The sequence below is a fragment of the Ambystoma mexicanum genome, chromosome 11, assembly GCF_040938575.1.
Source record: "Ambystoma mexicanum isolate Mex_15411 chromosome 11, UKY_AmexF1_1, whole genome shotgun sequence".
Classification (NCBI taxonomy): Eukaryota; Metazoa; Chordata; class Amphibia; order Caudata; family Ambystomatidae; genus Ambystoma; species Ambystoma mexicanum.
Window position 1 is genome coordinate 1,067,598,167 of NC_090934.1, and position 24,600 is coordinate 1,067,622,766.

General features: G+C 46.0%; 1 protein-coding gene across 1 annotated transcript in view; it reads left to right on the top strand.

Annotated features, from left to right (window-relative positions):
- WDR93 (WD repeat domain 93) overlaps positions 1 to 24,600 on the top strand; it is a 640,373-nt gene that overhangs the window by 98,741 nt on the left and 517,032 nt on the right. Inside the window, exon 3 of the mRNA XM_069624316.1 lies at positions 9,520 to 9,920. Coding sequence (XP_069480417.1) covers positions 9,657 to 9,920 — 264 coding nt within the window. The 5' untranslated portion in view covers positions 9,520 to 9,656. The remainder of the gene's footprint in view (positions 1 to 9,519; positions 9,921 to 24,600) is intronic.

Sequence of the window (24,600 nt, forward strand, 5' to 3'; positions counted from 1 at the left end):
GCCACCCGGTGCAATGCACGTCTTAGCGTATAGATTCTATGGTCCCAGTCTACGACCTGACATTTCAAAGTTAAGGAATCTGCAGAGTAGATAACAGCCATTAGAAACAACGTTTCCTACTTTATGGCAAACATTGGTTCTTATGGATACAAAGATATGAAATCTGCAGATGAGATATTGTACCCATCAGAATCAGTTACCTGTATGGTACATAACTTGTATTGTGGTTAAATGTTTGCACACATGTTTACTTCAATATGTTTTAAAAACAAAGATGCATGATGGTGCTCCTTCTCTTCTAATAGAAGGCAGGAGGGCTCATTTCTGAAGCTAAATAAGATATCTTTACAAGTCCATTGTGGTCGTCTAATATGCAACTGCTTAGTATTAAAATGAAATCTACTTAAAAGTATCCCCTTAAAATGAATATAGAGTCATATGCATATGTTACGCTCACCTGGTCTCTGCGGGGGCTTTGGGGCACGGTCGAAGCCCTCCCTCGACTTGGCTCCCCTGGATAGACTATCTCTCTCAGAGGCTGCTGAGCCTGCTGTTCTGGACGCTGGTATTGTCCCTGAGAGCAGATGAGAGGTAATGCGAATGGCGTGGTGGTGTCGTGAATTCCCTCGACCCTCTCGTGTCAAAATGAAGTGCGCAAGCGTTTTCCCATGCAAACTCACCTGTGGTTTTGTAACGCTGAGCTCTCCGTCATGCTTCTTGTAGCAGGGGCGCGTATAGTGGACCTAGTTGCTTCACTAGTCCGTGGAAGTGGTGATCCAGACTGGCTGCGACCAACCCACTTAGAAGGTAAGTCTTTTGGTTATGATTAATGTTCGTTATATTATAATGTCTTTTGCCTTGATTATTAATAGGCATTCTTGCAATGTCTTATCTCTTCCCAATAGGTGTGAAGATGGCAGATCAGAGTCGTGGAGCGAGTCCGGGGATTCTCTGAGGATGATGGAGCTCCCGAATTAGCTGGTAAATTGGCATTTATAATGTAACTCTTGACTCAGGTATGGTGCGGCCAAGCGTTCATTATTTATATGGCTTCTAACCTGTTGTGTTCTATTTCCCTTGTAGGAGAATACTGGCGGTGTAGAGCGGAGTCTGGATGCTCGGGAGCAGCTCTGCGGCTGCAGGATGAAGGTACCGCGAAGATGAAGAAAAGCAGTGGAGCGTTGGTGGATGCCCGGATCAGGTGAGGAAAGGCTCCGACTCTGATAGCGATGGGATGCAGGTAAGATGCGCGCTCAGCGATGGAGCGGCTGGAATCAGGTAAGGTGCGCCTTCAGCGATGGAGTAACTGAAATCAAGTAAGATGCGCCTTCCGTGATGAAGTAGCGGGATCCAGGTAAGATTGTCTTCAGCGATGGAGCAGCTGGAATCAAGTGGATGCACGACGAGATGAAGAACAGGTAAGGACAGCGGTAAGCGTTACGCTGCTGAAATCAGAATAACGCGAAGCAGAGGCATGTGGGTGGGTTGGCCTTAAATAGGCTGGCCCTGGCCCCTCCCTTAGGCCCTGTCTTGTGGCTCCACCTTGCCCCTCCCTGGGACTCTTGCACGTGCCATTCCAATGATGTTCTATGGTCACGCCCGGCCCTGATGCACGTGCCCTAGGCAAAGAGTGTGCAAAGCACATTTTTCCATGAGCCTGGCGCCAGAGGCGCCAGGACTGGGTCCATTTGGACCTTGGGAGTGAGGAAGGCCTAGACCCTAGTCCAATGGCCATGATAGCACAAGTTTGGGGTGTATACCATGTGGAGGGTGGGGCAGAGGAATGCGGTTTTATGTAGTAAGCAGAGTACTGCCACAGGCTACTTTCATTTTCAAACTATGGGTGTGGATATATTTTAGGAAAATATGAAAGCCAGTTGTTACACCTCTTCTCTTTGAAAGCGATAGAGCTCAAGACACCTTTTTGTTGTTAAAAGCAGGGAGTCTATCTCTTGATTTCCGCTTTCGGTCTTTAAGAGTCCATCAAATGAATGTACACTCTGAGTCAAGTTGTTGAAATGTTACCTTCTTGGCAAATTGTTCATATTAAAATTGAGCAATGCTGATCACTTCTTTTTCAAATCAATCTATTGAATCATAGACAATTTGCTATCAAGTTCAAATATCCAACTTTTAAGTGTCTTCTGTGTGAAATCTGAGGGTCTCCTCACTACTTTCTCAATATATCCTCCTCCCAGGTGGCCAGGGAAGGCCATCACTATCGGACAGGCGATCACTTAGGGCAGACAAGAACCCAGGCACAGATCTTCAGCAAATTATACTGAGCTGGAATTCACGCAGATATGAAAACCTTTGTGCAATATTTTGCAGTCTCCCAAAAGACTAGTGCCAATATGCCACCACTAGTACCCTTACAACCACTCACAATTATTGAAGTTCCATTTTAGATATTGTAGGTCCCCTAGAAACATCAAAGTTATGGAACAAGTATATTCTGGTCATTGTAGACTATGCCACGTGATATCCAGAAGCCCTTCCCCTTATAGCTAATACCACCTAGCAAATTCTAAAGCACCTAACCCCTTTCTTTTCGAGAGTAGGATTTCCTAAGGAAATATTAATGGATCAAGGCTCTACATTCATGCGCAAACTCCTGGGGGAAGTGAAAAATCTCTTACATATTACCACCCTAATAACTTCAGTGTACCATCGCTAAACAGATGGCCTTGTAGAAAGATTCAATAAGACTCTGAAGACAATCTTGTGAAAGCTATTGGAACATGATGGAAGGAATTGGGATCAGATGGTACCCTGGGCTTTATTTGCTGTTAGAACCCTCTCCCCTCCGCCAGTCTTCTATAGGATTCTTCCCATTTTAATTACTTTACGGACGGCAAACCTGAGATATCTTGGACATGTTGAGAGAGACCTCGGAAGAAAGAGAGGAAGTCCTAATTCCACTCTCCCAAACCACCCACCGTCTCAAGGAACACATATGGCCAAGGCACAGGAACAGAAGAAAACCTCATACAATCGAACGATCTTTCTTGGTAGGACAGAAAGTATTAGTATTATTACCAACGTCAGAGAATACATGAATCTCTAAATAGCATGGGCCTTATGAGGTGCTGGAACAGACAGGACCCTGCAACTATAAAATCTCCCATGCTGACAGCCGATTGAAAACTCGGGTATACCATATCAACTTGTGAAAGGAGTAGATTGAAAACCTTACAGACTCTACTACCACCATTTTGTCTTGTCTATTACCCAAGGACTCTGATGGAAAAGAACTTATCCCTCCTGAACTTAGTAACAACCAGAAACAAGATCTATATGACCTACTCCTCCAATTAACTTATAAATTCAGAGAGGAGCCAGGGAGAGTGAAGAGATTTTACTATCCTATCCGAACCTCTGAGGGCAAAATAGTACACTTAAACCCTTATACACTACCTGAGGCAAGGAAAGCAACAATCATCCAGAAAGTCAGGCAGATGCTTAAGGCTAATATTATGGAACCTTCTAGCAGTCCCTGGTCTTCCCCCTATCCCCATCGTACTAGTAGCCAAACCTGATGGGACAAGGAGATTTTGTATTGACTTTAGAAAAGTCAGTGCAATATCTGCCTTTGATGCCTATCCGATGCCCCATACGGATGAACTCATTGATCAACTTGGCAACGCAGTCTATCTTTCCACGATAGACCTTACAAAAGGCTATTGGCATTATTTGGTCTTGATAAAGAAAAAAATAGCGTTTGCCACACCCCTAGGTTTGTTCCACTTTAAAGTCCTCCCATTTGTACTCCATGGAGCCTCCGCTACATTCCAACGGTTGAAGGATAAGATCATACACCCTTCCTCTGACTTATGTGGGGCCTATATAGACGACATGGGAAGATCATATTTACAGTCATGAGAGTCTTAAGAACAGGAAGGTTAACAGTGAATCCTAAGAAGTGCAAATTAGCTCAGTCTGCTATAAAGTACCTAGAAGTTTATGTGGGGAATGGCACGGTACAGCCACAACAAGAAAACGTTTATGCAGTCCTAGACAGCTGTAGACCAAGAACAAACCAAGATCTCAGTGCTTTCTTAGGGCTAATCGTCTTTTACCATCGGTTTATCCCCATTTTTCCAAGTAAAACCGCTAGACTCACTGACAAATTGAAAAACACAGAACCCCAGAAGATCAGGTGGAATGAAGAAGATAAAATCGGTATAAAACCTTGAAAGAAACCCTTTGTCAGAGTCCCATCTTGAAGGTGGCTGATTTTTCAAAAGAGTCCTTCCTTCAGACGGATGCCTCTCTAGCGGGAACTAGGAGCTGTCCTTTCCCAAGATCCAGACGACCTGAACACCCAATCCTATATATATGTAGGAAACTATTCCCAAGAGAGAAAAATTACTCTGTTATTGAGCTAGAAGCCCTGGCTATAAAATGGGCCATTATCCACCTGAAGTACTATCTGTTGGTGCAGAAGTTTAGACTAGTCACTGATCATTCACCCCTGATATGGATCATTGGCTCCCATGTAGCCCAGCGTATTCAATTTAAAACACTGTTCACTGTGCTCTTCTTGATCCGGGAGCTGAGTATTTGTGTGCCAAGTTTGTGCACTATGACCCTAACCACGCCCTGCGGCAACTGGCATGCTCTGTGTGCCTTCTTTTCGTCTCTCCCGGGTGGGGGGCTGGGCTTTCGAAAGTTCCCACTTCGTATAAAGCAGTATTGAATACCCTCCCACTAGCTGTGAAATCTGGAATAACCTCCCACTAGCTGTGAAATCATTTGACTAGTCATCTGCTCTTTCGGAAAGCTTTAAAGACTAATTTGTTCTGATCTTCAGCATTTCCTGGCCTTTTGTGTGCCTTGATTCTGGTTACCTGCCTCTCCAGCGCCATGATGCCTTCGGGCGACCGCACACTATATACAATATTCAAAGGTTGTGGGGTAACTAGTCATCTAGTGCAAAATGCTCCTTAATGAGATGTTAATAGAGATTCTGGCTGCGGTTTCATACGGAAAAGTGGGTCTACCCTAGCCCAACTGACCTATAGAATTGTTAACACAATTTTCCAGTGCTGCGCTAGAATCTTCTGTTTATTTGATTTAATAATGTGCAAGGAGAAATTGTTATCTCAGAATAGTTTGTGATTTATTTCAACCTAACCTAGACAGAGTATTATTCTTAGACAAAGTGTTCAATTCAATGATTCATTATGTGCAGTTGTTACATACAAGACATATATCGTCTCAATTAAGAGTCCAGCAACAATAATGATAACAAGCAGTTACAATCAATTCGATGTCTCGCACTGTTGGTTGAATGTCAACTTCCTTTCTCATTTTCCCCTGTGAAACTCACATATTTAACTCATAGGGGAAGTGTATGTGAGGTATCTTAGGGCGTCTGCATTTCTTTCACCAAAATATCACCCTCCCAGGTGGCCAGGGAAAGGCCATTGCTATTGGATCCTGACCCTGGGGGTGGATATGCGAGGGAGGATCACTTGGGTGGAGGAGACCTGGGGAGTGGGATGAGGCAACCTTGGGTGAGACATGGTATCCTCCATTTCGCTTTTCTAGTGAATCCAACATCCCCCAGGCCTTCATAGGTTATTACTAGTCCCTTCCCTATCTTTTCCCTAAATCATCTCCCAGTGAATATCAGTGGGGTACTGGCACGAGGAAGAGACAGACCAGAGCCATACATCCTCTATTTTACTCACACAAAAACAATTTGGGTACTGAGATGAGGAGGCTACCATCAACACAGAAGACAGCCTGGAAGAAAAAACATGAGTGGTCTAGTTGTTCTCATTATCATGAGCTGGGAAAAATGGCTCAGCTGAGAGGCACTCGGAGAAGCATGGGAAGAAGCAAAATGAAGAGCGCGAAGGAGAGTTCCAGGGCAGAAGTTGTGGCAGTGAGAAGGCACCTTCCCAAGATGCTGGGAGGTACAGAGACCATGATCCGGTGCAGCGAGCGAGAGGGGCTCGTTGGCAGACTGAGGCTGAGCTAAGAAAGCAGTGTGGCATGGAGTGAAGGTACTCAGAGCGATCAGAGAGATTCCCGACTTCTCACAGGTGCAGGACCGCTGACTGCGGTTTACCGGAGCTCCGACATAAGCAGCGGGGAAGCGAGGAAGCTGTGTAAGCCCCCGTATGCCAGAGGGAACCAGCGCAAGCAGTCCGTGAGCGAAGACGATTCTCCGGGGAGCCTCAGAAAGTGGAATGCAGACCTTGAGAAGGCAAGTGAGTCCATCTGGGTGAAAGGGAGACCGCAGACACATTTGAACCTGTAGGCCCTTTAAGCGAGGTAACGCTCTAATGGATAGATGGGGATGCAGAATGTACTCTTACACCAATAAGACCGACTCAGGTAGTTGGCAAAACTTAGCTGTTTTATTTGCCATTGTCTAAAACAGGGAGTACAACGGACATCAACGGTGGTTTGCTCAAGTCTCTCAGCGTTTTACATGAAAAAATACACATTTATAGCAAAAACTTGTCATCGTTGACGTCATACTATGTGGCAAAATAAGAAAACCTACTTGGGGTTGTGGTTGGTGTACGGGAAACATCTAGGTGTACTTTCTATGGGGGATAGGATTGTGATTGGATCCCTAGAGTCAGGTGGACAACTATGCCCACCCCTAGTGCAAATCATCTTCATTGTCATCAAATACACAACGTTTCATTGGCTTTCAAACTATAGGGCTCTTTGCTACGTGGCCCTCTACAATTGGTTGGCACACTTGTACCCTTTTGGAATTTTTCACTTGCAAGCAGCACGCAAGCTGGTACCCCAGGTGCCTGTGGGTGGACTTGACCATGCCTTCCCACCCAATTAGCCCATCCTCCATCATCACTTCTGTTGTCTGCCATTCGAATTGTCTTTGAACTCGGCCTTGCAAAGTATCACTGCGCCTGAGAATAGAAGGAAGTGTGAGCACGTTCCGATCTTCAGTCTCGATGCAGCTTGCCCAAATTCTATTTTCATCTACACCATGTGACAGGAGACTGTGTTTTGGCTCCTTTTTCACATTTAATACTATTAAATGAATAAGACTTGGCAGTCATAGTGTCTTTCCATTGCACCTAACAGGAGCTTGCCTCACTTCTTGCGTGCATTGTATCTTCTCGAATAGATAGCCAGTTTCCTAGCTGCCTCAACCCTTGACACTGGGCCAGACAAGCCTTCTCGATTCTTCCTCCATCGTCCGCTGTCTTTCTTTGCTGCGCCACACTTTCAGCCATTTTTTCTCACAGGGTCCTAGTTTGCTTAAAATATGACGTGGAACATCCAGATTCTATACATATATTGGCAGTATTGCCTGCAGTCTATTCACTACATATAGCCAGCCTTCGTGATTACTTAGTCTACTTGTGTTGCAGCATCTGTACAGTTATGAAACGATTTTGCATTTTCTTTAGTGCTCTTCGTACATGCAATCTTCATTCCTGCACATGAAATGTTACTCAATTCTTTACTTCGTCATCACATTCTATAAGGCCTAAATACTCTCTTCTTTGGCATTTTGTTCTTGGTGTGTCACCTCTGCTTCATGTGACGTCACCAGTGTCTTGCCTTTGTCGCTTCTTCATGCCCCTCCTTTAAGAGACTGTCATTTCTCTGCAGGCATGTCATGTAGGGCGTTCTCAATGGATAACTTATCTTGAGCATTCTTCGTGGGATAGGTACCATTATTGACGTTGTGCATGTCTCAATTTTCTGGCTTCCAACATATAGGCAAAATAGGGGTGGGATTTCCGGTAGAGGCATTTGGCTCCTCCTCGACACGTTGGATGGGCGACTTAGCGAAAAGACATTTAAATTTGAATATCTGAATTGAATATAAGGAAACCAATGGGAAAAAGTAATGAACATAATGAGAAGCCCTGAAAGCAAGGATTGCCAAGAGGCAACAATAGTTGTGTTAAGTAAGCAAGCATTGCCAAGAGTTAAACAAGCAAGCTTTGCCAAGAGCCAAGAATAATTGCGCAAAAGAAATATAGTAACAATGACTGTATGCAAGGGAAACCTGGGAAAAGGGTGCCAGGTGCTATAATCAAGAAACGTGAAACAGAGAAGTTGTTCCCTAGCAGGAAAGTGTACTGGCAATCGTAGGTTAGTTTTAAAAGTGAAAGCTGATAAACAAGTGAATGATGACAAAACATGTGATAATAAAGCTTCAAAGGCACGTTATTTTATTTATTTATTTATACCACGTCGGTAGCCCGCGGGCATGGGTTGCACAATTACACATAGGGAACAACCATTAAAGACAGGAACAAGCAAAGCAGCTATTAGAAGCATAGGGCGCGGGTAGGAAACTACTTAAACAGGAAGGTTTTCAGGGATTTCACAAACTGACCCAAATTTATTTCATGTCAAAGGGTAGGAGACAGGGAGTTCCAGGATCTTGCCACTCTAACCGGGAATGATCTACCTCCGACCCTTGCTGGACCATCAAGCACAGACTAGGTTGAGAAGCACAAAGTTCTGTGTGGGATGTACAGAGACACTCAGGCTTTTAAATACTTGGGGGCATTTCCAAAGATACATCGGTGAGCAATGGTGAGGCTCTTGTAGATGATACGCTCATTCACTGGAAGCCAGTGCAGCGCCCCTCTATGTTCCATAATGCTACACCTTCTTGAGATCTTTTTTGTGATGCAAACCGCATCGTTCTGCAGTGTTTGACATTCTAGGGATTGAAAGGAGATTAAGCCAAGCCTCACTGTGGAGCTGAAAGTGTGGCAAGTTATCTATGAAACCGATCCAGATAATGTGTGTTGGTTGCCTGATCTGTAATTCGTGGACCGCGTGGTCCGACAACTGCACCTAGACCGAATGCTCCCACCTAAGGAAAAGCCACTTTGTGATTGAATACAGGAAAAATCTGTTTATACATTGAAACATTGAATATCCCAAGGAATTGTGATATTTTGAAATATTGGAAGACTTGAAGGCTTGGGGAAGAGAACCCCTCTTTGGAACGTGAACAGTTTGAACCTTGGGGAAGGGAGACACTTTTCCACCTATGAGCTGGAAGAAGCTCTGATCTTTTATTCTTGCATACTTCTGTTTGTTTTAATGCTGACATCCCTACACTTTATACAATTAGATGTGAGAGCAAGTATAGGTTTTGGATACAGACAGACATTTACTTTGGACTTCCTGACACAGTCTATCATTAGTTTCAGTTAGGTAGGGAAATCCCACCTTAGCACAGGGCAAGATGGGCCTTCTTCCAACCTTAATGTTATTTTAATAAAAGTTTGTAGCCCAAACTGCGTTCAGTCGTCTGTTTCTACTTCATAATGCATTCATACTTCTTTAAACTGAATACACATTGTCAAAAATTGATTGCGAAAAAAGTAGGTTAGAGTACCATTTTGTACACATGGCGTTGGAATGTTATGTCTTCCCTGGTTACTTTACATTAAGTTGATTTCAATCATGTATGGAAGCTTTGATAATATGGTCATGAAGCTGAAGAAGATTATTTAACACAACATTAAAGTATTTGTTTTAATTCTTTCTAAGATCTGCTGCAGTGCCATGCTGATGGCCTTTGGGAGCCTGCTAAATAATCCTATGCTATTGTAGTACAATATAAAAAGCCCCATGTTTCAGGAGTGAAAGCTTTCTGCACTGTACAGTGGGCGGCTTAACAGTGAAGGATGCCTGTGTATATCAGGAAGGTCCCCTTGGAAATCCCAGCCCCATCTGAACAGAACTGGATAAGAGATGATGACGAAGATTACTATCTCTCAGACCCAGACCAGGCACAGGACCGCTTGCCTCAGCCTTTCCGGATGATTGAGAAGCTGATCTACCAGGTTTTTGATCAGACACTGGAGATCATTAAAGAACGAGAGGAGAAAAGAGACGCAGAGAGAGCCCGGGCAAAGCATGCGTTGTACGAGCCATCAACCGAAATTCAGGTGAAGTTCTATTTGATAAATCAGATAACTAGTATGGCCAATGACTGCAATTTGTGTTAACTAAATTGCGATTTTTGTTTATTTTTCATAAGGATTCATGAAACCTAATATATTATGTAAAAGCTTTTCTACTGTGTTTTTTGTTGGAATTTAAATTATGCCTTCTTCCAAAATGATTCATCCTACATTCCACTAAATTTTACAATTTGCTCCATTTATTAATTCCCTATCAGATTGTCTTTAGAAACTAGACTACCAAAATATGCAAGATCATATGTTGGGATTTCTGAAGACAAAAACAAAGGGATAACATTTCAGGTTAGGTCTTGTCATAGAAAAATCAGACGCACACTTTTTTCTGACGATGGCAGAGGTGATTTATTCATTGGTTTGCAAGTCAAGGAACGCAGCATAGCACCCTCAGCAGTCCCACCTAGGTAACCTAACCCTTCTTCCAGGCCCTTTGTCTAGATGTACTTTCAGTCCCATGATCGGAAACTCTTTGAGAAACCCACCTCCTCGGCCTTCCAACACGCATGTTTGCCTTTGTGAGAACAATAACTCCCTTCATGGGCCTAGGATTTCTTTGCACCTGTTCATGAAATGAAATAAAATGATATTTTATTTATATCACGCTCGTACACAAGTGTTTCATGGAGAAATATGACATAGCTCTGGTGAATGCAACCTGGAAAAGGTGTGTAGATTACTTCCGAGGGGGCTTCCTTTTGGGTCTGCCGAGTCAGCTGGGGGCATTCGTCCACTGCCCCAATGACCGCCTCCAGAATCATACAGCAGCCCATGTCCTCACTGATGCAGACTGGCTGGGTCGTTGGACACAAGCCCATGTCCTGGCTCCAGTAAACCTGGAGGGGATGGACCCGACTGTCCACAATAATCACGCATTCGCTAAATGCCCATGATTGCCTTCAGCCAAGAGGGCAATGGGGGAATTATAAAAGTCAGTTAAAAGAAGAAAGACTATCGCAGAGCATTCAGAACTGAAGTTCATGTGGGAGGTTCCGAATCCTTCCTGCAAGGGACCCCTATACCTCTTCATTAACCCCCTTTCCTTGCGTTCATGTATTTCTTTATTCATTTAGGAAAAGAGGTCTCCGCTCCCTTAGTCCTCACTTTGCGCCTTTAACCATTTTGTAACATCATTTGTTTACTTTTTTTTTATGGGGTCAGTGTTAACAGAGAGGCCTTTACTGTCCCCCAAAATTACAATCTAAAACATTCAAAATGTATTGAATTCGAATAGCCATCACTTTTTCAATTTCAGCTTGGAAATACATCGATTTTTCATGCAGCCTTTGCATCATGGGAATATGGTAAATCTACTCCATCTTTAATTGCGACCAAGGCCTATTCACTATCATTACCCCTTTTTCTCTACACCAACATTTGCAAAAGACTGTTACGGAGAATTCTCTCTTTAGGCTGAATTTCCTAACCTAGTGAGTCCCCCAGCAGCTTTGCTGGATTTCTGGAGTTTGTTTTTTTCTCCTGCCAAGGGTGAGACTCTTTTTCTCCAACTCTTGGACATGATTTATGGTGTTCCTTTGACTGTTAATGCGTTTTATGGGCTATGGGGTCCTTTACTCCATAGGGTCTCATGTGTTTTTACTATGTGTGTTACACAGCACCCTCCGTGCAGTAACACAGGGGTCTCATAGTGACACCCCACCATAGACTCCATACCCTGGGACTGACTTCTGTCTCCCAGGGCATGTAAAGTCACCATTGGCTTTACTAGTCCCAAATTATTAACAGAAACCAGTACAAACCATCATATTGTGGACGTACTGGTCGGGGCAATTCGATTGCCCCGGGGTCTGTTAGTCGAGGGGGCACGTCTCCGTCCCCCCTGATCGAGTTTTGGCTGGTGGCAGTGGATACTACTTTTTATATTCGACCGCTAATATATATCCCTATGGGATTTTCCCATTGTTCGAGGCAACCAACTTTAATTATTTAATTCTCATAGCCTCGAACATACCGCCGGTTTATTTATTTCATATTAATTCGCCGGTTGGTATTTTTTGCCAGGACTCGATTCTAAAATGGCGTTTGTGTTCTCTTCTGTGACTCCAACCCAAGTCGAGCCCTTTGTTCCACTTTTTGGCGGGCTTCTCCACAGAAGCCTCCAAAAGTGGTGCCACTCTGTCTGGGTACCACAGGGGGTCTGGAAGGGGGTTTAGGCACCCTGGACTGAGTTACCTTGGTAACTCAATTCGCACTCTTGTGTGATTGGCCCAAGTGGTGAGCCGGCCAGCTCACCACTTAGCATGTTTGATTGACAGCTAGGCTGAGTGAATGGGGGTGTGCTGCATAAAATATAGGGCTTTGGGGACTGGAACTTCAGAAGTCGCCACAGGACCTGAGAATCCAACGAGGGAGAAGCTGAGCCGACCTACCATGACGACACCACCGGTGGAGCCCTGCGTAACCGACTCACCACTTCCCGACGACAGAGAAGATCTCCCGGCTGGAGAGGCTTCTTCCCCTGACTGGCGGGCACAACCAGCTTACCTTCTTCTCTTCGCACCCCAGACTGGCTTGTGGTCGAATTGCCCATGCCAAGCACCCCGGCAACCGGATAGCCACATACCACTGGACCGCGAATCAAAGGACCGCTCCTTTTACCTGAGAAACTCTGCGGCTGGTTTCTTCCCTGGCAGTGCAACGGACTCCTGTCTTCCTCCCCGACGAGATCCTCTCTTCCCCCGGACGAAGCACCGACTTGCATCCGCTGCCAGGAACAACTGCCCCCGCTGGAGTATTCTCACCACTTTAAGGTACCGTGTCCGCCAGGCCTCCCTTTCTAAAGATTGCTACAAGGTAATAATAACCCCTTAACCTTCTGGACTGGGCTGGCCGCCTTGACCTTCTAACTGGTCCCTTTCTTTGGTCCAACTCCTTTTTGAACCGTTACAAGACTTTTGTGCACTGCAACCGTGTGACCTTGGACACATTTCGTTTTGATCCTCTTAAAGTGGATCCAGCCTACTGACTCTAAACTCACGGTGTTACTTTGCCTTCCTCTCTTGTTGTGTTCGTGAAAAAGTGTTGGGATCTGTTTCAATTTATTCTCTGCTTGTCTCTCCCTTTTTAAACAAATTATTAGAGTGCCATCTGCGTTAAGCGCTCACCGCTGTCTGAAAATAAGTGGGGCTTTACTTAAGACTTGTCTAATATTCTTCTAAGGGAGTGTATATCTTTTAGTGACCGTGTTTTTGAATTGCTTACTATTAGTGCCTGTGTGTTTTTCTAGATGTGGTTTTAAATAAATAATTATATCTCTTTTACACCAAGCTCTGGTCAGTGTTTACTTGTTCTACTGTGTACTTTTGACCTATTGTGAATACTCTGTATACTGCCTAACTCTTCTTGAGGGAAGTCTGACTGCTCAGCCACAGCTACCAGGTGAATCAGTGTGGTACAGACTGCTACCAAGTGGGTTTAATGCCAAACACCTGTAGTCTTAAATCTTTTGCAGTGGTCCCAGAGGGAACTGCACAGGTTTCTGCCTAACAAAGACCATGCCTAGTAGGGAGATAAATAAAATGGTCAGGCCCACAGCAGAAGTGAGGTAAGGTTGTGCTGACATTTCATTACCAGCAGAACATATGTCATCATAGGGAGTAGAAACGGTGATAGGCGGATGGGCTATTTCAAATGACTTTTCCTCTTAATTAATATAACTTCTAATACCGGCAAACTCTTTTTCTCATGTGTGATTTTCCTAACCTCAGCTAATAACAGCAATAAATTATCCAGACCTCCTTGGCAGTACTTTCGGCCACTTCCACTGTATATTTAGATGCAGGATTGCTGACCTGCTTACCTCTGCAGGCCAAAACCAATTCAACACATACATCCTTCTTTCCGAACAACATCCTAGCATTCAAAGTGGTCCCTGATTGTGTCCCATCCCAGCAAACCCTGTTTCCCACTAGCAACACCTGCCCTCTTACTAACTTGCTTTGACATTGCAACTGGGGGAGGTTCTTGGGGCAGGTAGGTCAAAGGTTTGTACAGTGCAACAACTCGCCCCTCAAGAAGCATCAGTGCACTAAGCTTGAATCTCATGATTATCCACCATGCAGGATCCTCATTAACTGTGAAACAACCAAGTTGTTAGAATTCCAAAATGAGCAGCCACCCCATTTGTGTCTTTGTGTCTTTGAAATTTAGGTATGGTCAAGCGCTTAGCTGAAGTGGATCTGAGCTGTCTCCCTGGAACATAGTGGGAAAAACAGTTCCTCGACAGCATAGGTACTACTGTATGCCACGCAGTGGTCTACCGCTGCAACTAGATCCGCAAATAGTTTATTCTGCAATCCAATGCAGATGGTTTTGACTTGCTCTTGTATTGTGGTTCTCCTCCTTCTGGTGCTCTGGGTACTTGTCTTAGCAGTGCTTGCAACAGGGTAGAGTCTAGTTCATAAGCGGTACATTCTCTTGTCACAGACTGCGTATAAGATTAAGATGAGATTAGCATACACATGTGTCCGGAGGCACCTGAGGTGCTCCGGCCAGGTTGCACTTGTGTAACAGAGGCCAGCATGAGTTGTGGACCTATGGTAGACGTTGGTGTGACGCCTGGTGTGGAGGCTCATGGACCTACTGCTTGCCCCTCAGGGGTGCCCTGCAGACATCAGTGAACAAAGCCTTAATATCCTCTGGGGATTCGTTGTCTTGCTTCTCATCCCCCTTCTCTATGATCTGGAAGCACAGTAGGGTAGATGATCCACCCAACCCTTTCTCCTTACTACCCAAATCTGTCCCCATAGCCGCTAGTTCGCGTCTTTTAGTCTCCCAAGTTTCGATACGATTTGTCTTACTGTAGTTTCCTTGAGCCATGTAGCATACACCGTCACTCTCTTAGGCTCTCTTTTCCGCTCTATGCTTCCAGGGCATGTCTTAAGGCTGCTGAAGAGAGGGTCCCAGGAAGGCCCTTCATCACCCCCTGAGCATGACAGGCCGAAGAATCACGAATGCTGGAAGTCACTAATTTTCCCCCAGTGCACCACTGCCTGACCCGTCAGCAGAGAGGTATCCTCTGAGCCAGCCATTACAACCTTACCCAGTGAATGTCTTTATGGATACAGGGGCTTCAACATTGGTCGTGGATTCTAATACTATAATGGACTGCCTTGATCAAGTACCAAGAAGCAGCAGTACTGACGTCACTAGTGACAACACAATGTAGTAGTGTTAGTCATGAAGAATACTCGCAGCCCTGCACCACATTAAACGAACACACACTTCCATGCATGAAGAACATGCTTACAAAGTCCTGTAGAGAGAGGACGGTACATATACATACTGCAAAAGCTTATATTATTTTTCTCATTAGCCAAATGCAGTAATGCATAAACGCAAGGAAATAAGAGATCCTGGGCAAGCTTGGAGATGCTTATGGCAATTAACCATATGGAACTACAGGAGCATAAAGGGAACCTGATGTCATGATGCCTACCTCCAAGGAGCCAGGTCCGACCCAGCAACCCCAGAGGCAGGCATCATTTCCCCCAGGGGAGTGCCAGCGGGCCCAAGCTGGGGCCCTTTGGACGCAGTCCTGGCGCCTTAGGCGCCAGGCTCATGTTGGACCTCTGTACTGGCGCCTTAGGCGCCAGGCTCATAAAGCTAGACATGTGTTCAAGTGTTTTAATGTGCACTTACCTGATGCAGACCATGCTGCCACATCCAGGCCCTCTTGAGGCCTGAATGGAACTACTTTACCTGTGGGACTACTTTCCACCCGGGTGTGGTCGGGGAAGGATACATACCTGATCGGAGGAAGGATACACACTTAGGACTTCTTCCAAAGCTATTTAAACCACACCCGATCAGCAACTCACGCTTCGCGTTGTTCTGCTCCTCGCAGCTGGACGCTCACCGTGTCAGCTCCTGCTTCTGGACTTCAGCCACGCCTGTCAGCATCCTGGGTCACCTGCAAAGGGAGACAAGAGACCTTACCAGCTAGAACTGCACCACGGAGACATCACCGACGATCCTGAAAGGGAAGACATCATTTTTAAAGCATTTCGTTACGATCGCTGCAGCGCTGCATTTCACTCACCTTTCCTGGGTTCCTCCATCTTCAGCAGCGATCATCCGGATACACAGCCACTTCCCAGAGCCTAGAGAAAAAGACAAGAATAAGAGGTGAGAGAAGGAAGGGAATAAGACTTACCTGTTGGGTCATTCCCATTTCATTTCGGGTCTTGCCGCTTCCAGGCATTTTCCGGACCCCGGCCCCTATGGGGAAAAAAGACAAAGACATTGAATGAGCGTATGCAAAGACAGTTCCCGAGCGCTCACCCAGAACTAACCTGCCATTTACTGGAACTGGAACTGCACGTTTCACTTCGGGTCGGCGCCATATCTCCGGCATTCCGAACCCCGGCCCCTAAGGGGAAAAAAGACATAAGCATTAGCGCTTGCTGCAAAAAGACAATGAACATTATTATTAAGCTTGGACTTTTGAACTTGCAACAGAACTTTTACAGAGCCTTACCTGAATAGTCAAGCTTACCTGAACTCCCATCAATCCTCAATCCGGTGAAGTAACTGGGTTTCAACGCGCCCCTGCATCAGAAGCAGGATGGAGAGCTCATCCTTCCTGACCCTAAGGTGAGACTTCACGGGGAATCGTGGAAGGGTATCGTGGAGGGTTGGAAGAGAGTGGGAGGCTTGAGCATAACTCAGTCAGTAGGTAAAACTCCCTTTTCACGCACAGGGGAATATTCCTGCGAGCCGGAGAAGCCAGAGTAGAGGGCCCTTCCTGTCCATCTTCAGAGTCCTGCGCTTCACCATTGAAGAAGCATCAGCACTCGAAGCCAGACCTGCGCCTCCGTGGGAATCAGGTGAGCGTTACAGAACGCGAAGCCTACCCACAATTTCCCACCCGGGCGCTATGGAGACTTCCGAGACTAACCAGCTTGCCCAGCTTTTGGGGGAATTACGGGCAGAGGTGCACTCAGCCCGCCAGGAGACTAACGCTCTCAAAAGAGAACTGATCTTATCCAAGGAAAGAACAGACCTAGCCAAAAGGTTATTACAGGCCCAGGCAGGGCATACTCCTTTACCTAATTCCAGAGACATTTCCACATCAATGGGTTTGAGTAACCTGGTACAAATTAATCTACCTGGACACATGCCTTTGGCCCCGCCTGAACGTTTTGCGGGGGATCCCAAGAAATATGCCGTCTTTATGAACCAATGTCGTTTACACTTTCTATGCAGACCCGGAGCCTTCCCTAATGACCAGACCAAGGTAGCCTTTATACTATCTTACCTCAGTGGCAGTGCTGCCGATTGGTCTATTCCATTGGTAAATCAGGATGATCCCATTCTCCAGAATTTTCAGGGCTTCCAGGCCAGCATGGAAAGATTGTTCGCTCGACACTCTCAAGGGCAGGCCCTTGATAACGAACTGCTATCCTTACGACAAGGTAATCAGGATCTTCTGTCCTACATAGCCACCTTTAACAGACTGGTTGTGGAAACTGGATGGCCAGAAAGAAAAAGGATCACATTGTTTCATCGAGGCCTGCGCGGAGAGCTTAAGGATGTTCTAGCTCAGATAGTAAACCCACCCCAGGTCTGCGCAGACTACATTGACTTGGTGGTTCAACTTGATCACAGACTTCAAAATAGAAAAGCAGATCGGTTCAAGTATGAAAACCGAGCACCGATCAAAACCCACGCTAACTCCAAGAGTACCGACGTATCTGAACCCATGCAAATTGGTGGTGTTAAAGGACCATTAACGCAGAAAGAACGAGAGAGAAGGCGGCAAATGCAACTTTGTCTGTATTGCGGGACTTCCGGTCACTTTCTTCGAAATTGTCCAGTTAAACCACTTAAGAAGGTGGTTGGAGCTACTGATAACGAATTAGTGACACCTGATTCGGGAAACGACCTAGCCCGGCAAGCGTAGGGGTCCGCTTGCCGAGCTTGAAAACTAACTCTTTGACCTCGCATTTTGTCATGCCAATGGTGCTCGTGGACCCAAAACAGCCTCAGCAGTTGCATGCTGTAAAAGCATACATCGACAGTGGAGCTATTGGAAATTACATAGACCGTGAATTGGCTTCCATGATTAGGCTTCCTCTCCGCCCGAAAGTAACCCAAGATGTCATTACTACAGTAGATGGAACCGAAATAGCCTCAGGGCCTGTAACGCATTCCACTGTTGAAGTGACACTGGTGGGTCAGGATGGACATCGGGAAGCAATCGTGTTTGATGTGATCAAGGCCCCTCAATTTCAAGTAATTCTTGGAATTCCTTGGTTAGAAACACATACTCCCAGAACTGACTGGCGAGCAAAGAAGATAAGTTTTCCTGATTGTGAACCAACTTGTTATCCAAGAAATCCAGCTATGGGTCTAGCCTCAGCAACTTCCACCCCTGTACAGCTACCGTCAGAATACCAAGAATTCCAAGACGTTTTTCAGAAAGAACAGGCTAACACGTTACCTCCCCATCGGTCTTATGATTGCCAAATCGATCTGGTACCCAATGCTCAACTACCTTGTAGTAGGTTTTATGCTCTTACGGAACCTGAGAACCTGCATTTGCGTCAGTATTTAGATCAGTACCTAGCCAATGGTTTTATTTGCCTGTCCAAGTCTCCTGTCTCTTCAGCTCTGTTCTTCGTGCCGAAAAAAGAAGGCGACCTTAGAACGTGTATAGACTATCGCGCCCTAAATCAAATAACGATTAAGAATCGTTATCCTCTGCCCTTGATCCCTGCGCTTATCGACCAGGTGAAAGACGCTTGTGTGTACACCAAGTTAGATCTCCGAGGAGCTTATCACCTGGTGCGCATAAAAGAAGGCGACGAATGGAAGACTGCATTCCGCACCAAGTTTGGGCTCTTCGAATATCAGGTGATGCCCTTCGGTTTGTGTAATGCACCTGCCGCCTTTCAGTACTTTATGAATGATGTTCTTCGGGAACTTATCGATGTCTGTGTCATTGTTTACATTGACGACATCCTGGTGTACTCTTCTTCAGAATCTGATCACAGAAAACATGTTAGGGCAGTTCTTGAGAAACTGCGCCAGCACAGACTATTTGCAAAACTCGAAAAATGCGTTTTTCATACCACAGAAGTTGAGTTTCTCGGATTCATCCTGACACCTCAAGGAGTCCGAATCGACTCGCGAAAAGTGGACGCCATCCTCAAATGGCCATCTCCAAGCTCGGTGAAGGGAGTTCAGAGCATGCTCGGCTTTGCCAATTTCTATCGAAGATTCATCCCGGAATTTTCCCGAACAGTCCAACCCATCACCGCTCTCCTAAAGAAAAACAAACGCTTCGAATGGACTCTTGAGGCCGAACAAGCCTTCCAGGACCTGAAAACCAAATTCACCTCTGCACCTGTATTGAAGCACCCGCACCCAGATCTCCCGTACATAGTGGAAACCGATGCATCCGGTTCGGCCATGGGAGCTGTCCTGTCGCAAAGAGACCCAAAAACTAACCAACTACACCCAGTGGCCTTTTGGTCCAGAAAATGTTCTCCTCCTGAAATCAACTACGCAATTACCGATAAAGAGTTACTGGCCATCAAATCTGCTTTCAAGGCTTGGCGTCACTACCTTCTCGGGGCAAGACACACCATCACCGTAATTACGGACCACAGAAACTTACAGTATTTAAAGACGGCCAAAGCTCAATCTTCACGACAACTCCGATGGGCTCTATTCTTTGCGGAATTTGATTTTGTAATTACCTATCGCCCTGGCTGCAAGAATGGAAAAGCGGACGCCTTATCCCGGATTGGCATGGAAGAACCTAATTCGAGCTTAGAACCTGTGCCCATCATACCTGAGCAAAGAATCTTAGGCTTAACTTCATTGCAAACTATTGAGGATATCCAAACGCAAGTAAAACAACTTCTAGACTCTTCAACCTTACTGGAATGGAGTCAAAAGGGTCCTCATTACACCGTTAAGGATGACTTACCCTACTTCCAGGAGCGGTTGTTTCTGCCAAGTAAAGAATTGCAAGAACTTGTTATTGCCCATCATCATGAATCTTTAATGGAAGGACACCCTGGTATCGCTAAAACGGAGGAAAAAATCAAACGCCACTTCTGGTGGCCTTCTTGGAGAAAAGACATAAAGTCTTTTGTACTGTCTTGTGGAATTTGCGCCCAAAACAAGGCTCAAAAGAAAAGGCCAGCCGGCCTACTTCAACCCTTGGATATTCCACCGGCACCATGGCACACCCTGTCAATGGACTTTATAACAGATCTGCCTCCTTGTGCTGGTTACAACACAATCCTTGTAATTGTGGACCTATTCTCCAAAATGGCCCACTTTATCCCTTTAAAGGGTTTGCTTTCAGCTTCCACCTTGGCCAAGGAATTCCTGGAGAATATAGTTCGCATACATGGTTTACCTTCCATATTAGCCTCGGATCGTGGAAGTCAATTTATCTCACATTTTTGGAAGAAGTGTTGCCAACTAGCACAAATAGATGTGCGGTTATCCACCAGCCACCAGCCACCACCCCCAGTCCGACGGACAAACCGAGAGAACCAATCAGACTCTCGAACAATATCTTCGGTGCATGTTACACCAATCCAAGTTAAATTGGAAAGACATCCTTTGGATCGCAGAATATGCATACAACAATTCAGTGCATTCTGGAACCGGACAAACCCCCTTTTATACTTTGTATGGTCACCATCCTCGGACCTCTGACCTAGATCCACCTCTGACCCTGGAAATGCCCACAGTAAATCATCTGCATTCCACAATAACCCGAGCCTTCAAAGAAGCTGCAACTCATCTACAGCAAGCCAAGAAAAAGTATAAGGAAAACGCTGATTTGCACCAAAGTAAAACTCCTCCTTACCAAGTAGGAGACCAGATATGGCTAGCAACTAAACATTTACCCCTCAAGGGCCTGCAAACCTTCAATCCCAGATTCATAGGACCTTATCCCATCAAAGCTATAATCAACCCAGTGGCCTTTAAACTGGATCTACCGTCCAACATGCGTATTCATCCAGTTTTTCATGCATCACTTTTGAAGCCAGTACAACCAGGAACCCGATTATCCAAGCCTCCAGATCCAGTTCAAATTGAAGGGGAATTAGAATTCGAAGTTAAAGACATTTTAGACTCCAAGGTGGTAAAGTCGAAACTCTTCTATCTTGTTGACTGGAAGGGCTATGGACCTCAGGAGAGATCGTGGGAGCCTAGTAACCATGTCCACGCACCTCGATTAGTACAAAGGTTTCACCGGAGATTTCCGAACAAGCCCAAACCCCCGGAGGGAAGAACCTTGGGAGGGGCCTTGAGGGGGTGTACTGTCATGATGCCTACCTCCAAGAGGCCAGGTCCGACCCAGCAACCCCAGAGGCAGGCATCATTTCCCCGAGGGGAGTGCCAGCGGGCCCAAGCTGGGGCCCTTTGGACGCAGTCCTGGCGCCTTAGGCGCCAGGCTCATGTTGGACCTCTGTCCTGGCGCCTTAGGCGCCAGGCTTATAAAGCTAGACATGTGTTCAAGTGTTTTAATGTGCACTTACCTGATGCAGACCATGCTGCCACATCCAGGCCCTCTTGAGGCCTGAATGGAACTACTTTACCTGTGGGACTACTTTCCACCCGGGTGTGGTCGGGGAAGGATACATACCTGATCGGAGGAAGGATACACACTTGGGACTTCTTCCAAAGCTATTTAAACCACACACGATCAGCAACTCACGCTTCGCGTTGTTCTGCTCCTCGCAGCTGGACGCTCACCGTGTCAGCTCCTGCATCTGAACTTCAGCCACGCCTGTCAGCATCCTGGGTCACCTGCAAAGGGAGACAAGAGACCTTACCAGCTAGATCTGCACCACGGAGACATCACCGACGATCCTGAAAGGGAAGACATTATTTTTAAAGCATTTCGTTACGATCGCTGCAGCGCTGCATTTCACTCACCTTTCCTGGGTTCCTCCATCTTCAGCAGCGATCATCCGGATACACAGCCACTTCCCAGAGCCTAGAGAAAAAGACAAGAATAAGAGGTGAGAGAAGGAAGGGAATAAGACTTACCTGTTGGGTCATTCCCATTTCATTTCGGGTCTTGCCGCTTCCAGGCATTTTCCGGACCCCGGCCCCTATGGGGAAAAAAGACAAAGACATTGAATGAGCGTATGCAAAGACAGTTCCCGAGCGCTCATCCAGAACTAACCTGCCATTTACTGGAACTGCACGTTTCACTTCGGGTCGGCGCCATATCTCCGGCATTCCGAACCCCGGCCCCCAAGGGGAAAAAAGACATAAGCATTAGCGCTTGCTGCAAAAAGACAATGAACATTATTATTAAGCTTGGACTTTTGAACTTGCAACAGAACTTTTACAGAGCCTTACCTGAATAGTCAAGCTTACCTGAACTCCCATCAATCCTCAATCCAGTGAAGTAACTGGGTTTCAACGCGCCCCTGCATCAGAAGCAGGATGGAGAGCTCATCCTTCCTGACCCTAAGGTGAGACTTCACGGGGAATCGTGGAAGGGTATCGTGGAGGGTTGGAAGAGAGTGGGAGGCTTGAGCATAACTCAGTCAGTAGGTAATACTCCCTTTTCACGCACAGGGGAATATTCCTGCGAGCCGGAGAAGCCAGAGTAGAGGGCCCTTCCTGTCCATCTTCAGAGTCCTGCGCTTCACCATTGAAGAAGCATCAGCACTCGAAGACAGACCTGCGCCTCCGTGGGAATCAGGTGAGCGTTACACCTGATAGGGCCAAGTATAACCAGCCCATAGAGAACATAGAGGAATAGAAGTGTGTACAAATCATATTAAAAGCCTAAGGAAAATTACAGAAGGCCTCAAGCCACAGAACAACAGACAAGAGGAGCAGGCCCAGGTTGCACAAAGCACAGACTGAGCTCACAGCCAAGGTCAGAGATAAACAGTTACATTCCAAGCACCGATTGCAAACACGTGACGCAGCCAAACTAGACACTGGGCATCACCCGTGGTGGGAAGATGAGCCATTCTCAGCAAACCCGAATGGCAAGTGAAACAAGTGTTGTAACGAGGAGCACACTCTCATAGGCAAAAGTGGTCTCCTACCAGATACAATTAAGACACATAGGGCCTCATTACACAGATGGCGGTAAGGGTTTACCGGTACCGGTATTTTACCGGTACCGGTAAATCCTTACCGCCTTACTACGAGGTCCCTTTGCGGGTTGGGGAATTTAACACCTGCTTTTTGCAGGTGTTAAAAACCAACCCGCAAAGGGACCCAAGGAGCTAATTACGGTACCGCAATTTGCGGTACCGTAATTAGCGCCTTCCCCATTCCCATTATGCCCTATGGGGCAAAAATGGGAATGGGGAAGGGCAATGGTGGAAGGGGGAATTACCGCCCCGCCAACCTTGGAATGGGGCGGTAATTCCCCTTTCCGCCAAGGCGGTGCTGGTATTTTACCGGCATGAACCATGGCGATAACAGCGCCATTGTTCTCCGCCATCCGTGTAATGAGGCCCATAGTCATTTCACATAACCTTGAAGGGGTGCACAGACCTTGAAGAGGTGCACAGAGGGCTTAGAACCAAACTAGGTCTCCGGCCTGGGGAGAATAGTTCCAGCCAATAACGAGACAGAAATCCTGGGGTGGGTGGCAAGGGGCAAGAGCCAATGGTAAATCCACAACTCTGCAACAATGTAATAGATAGTTCTTGGGAATGGGGTAGGCTAGCCACCTGACATGCGAGGGGCAGTAAAATAACCGCTATAGGGGATAGATATATGTGAAACTACTCTCAGCAACCAATCAGTAGTACGGATAGGTTTTTGGGGGAGGGCCCAGGTGATGACGACACGCGCCATCAAAACTGGGAAGCGCACCATGGAAGATTGAGAATTACTGGAGAATCTTGATTGTCTTGTATGATCCCTGCCATTATTTGTAATAAACAACAGTTCTGACTTGCCATTGGCTGAGTCCTCCATTCATTCTGGGGAAAGGGTTGTTGGGCCTTTGGGAGTTGAGCGAATGCCCAGACTATCTCTGGCATACCTTATAACCATCCCAACACTGCCAGTTTATCCAAATTAAAAGTGCTCTCTAGTGGATATTGGGCATGTCTATTGCCTTGCGTTAGCAAATGTTATGTTTCATGAAATGTGCACATGGCGCTACTGTAGTTGGCATACATAAAATGCACCAGGTTTCTTTAGGTGGGGTCTACATCTGTTTGCTATGCTACTTGCCCATTTTCTGTCCCTCATTTTAGCTCCACTCAACATACACCAATTGCCCCTGTCCCACTTTTACTCCACTCGTGTATGGTCCTGAGAAGGGAGGGGAATTTAGAGACTCCTGTGAGTGGTCCTAAAAGGGCATTCATCTATTTTTCACCCAAGCTCTCCCTATTTAGTTTGAACATACCTTAATTCCCCAGACAGAGTAATCCCCTTTCATCCCTTCTTCATTTACCCGATCACTAGCTAGTTACCTAATCGGAGTACCAGAAACGGTTTGGGATCCACAAACAATTACCAGACACAATAGATTTATGAGCCTACTGACTCTTTCCAGACTAGCCTGTCTATCCTAAAAGTGTACTTTTATTTCCAGGTTTATATCACAATTGAGCAAGAATATAACTCCTACCATCATAGCAAGGCAGGCAAAAACACTCAGCAA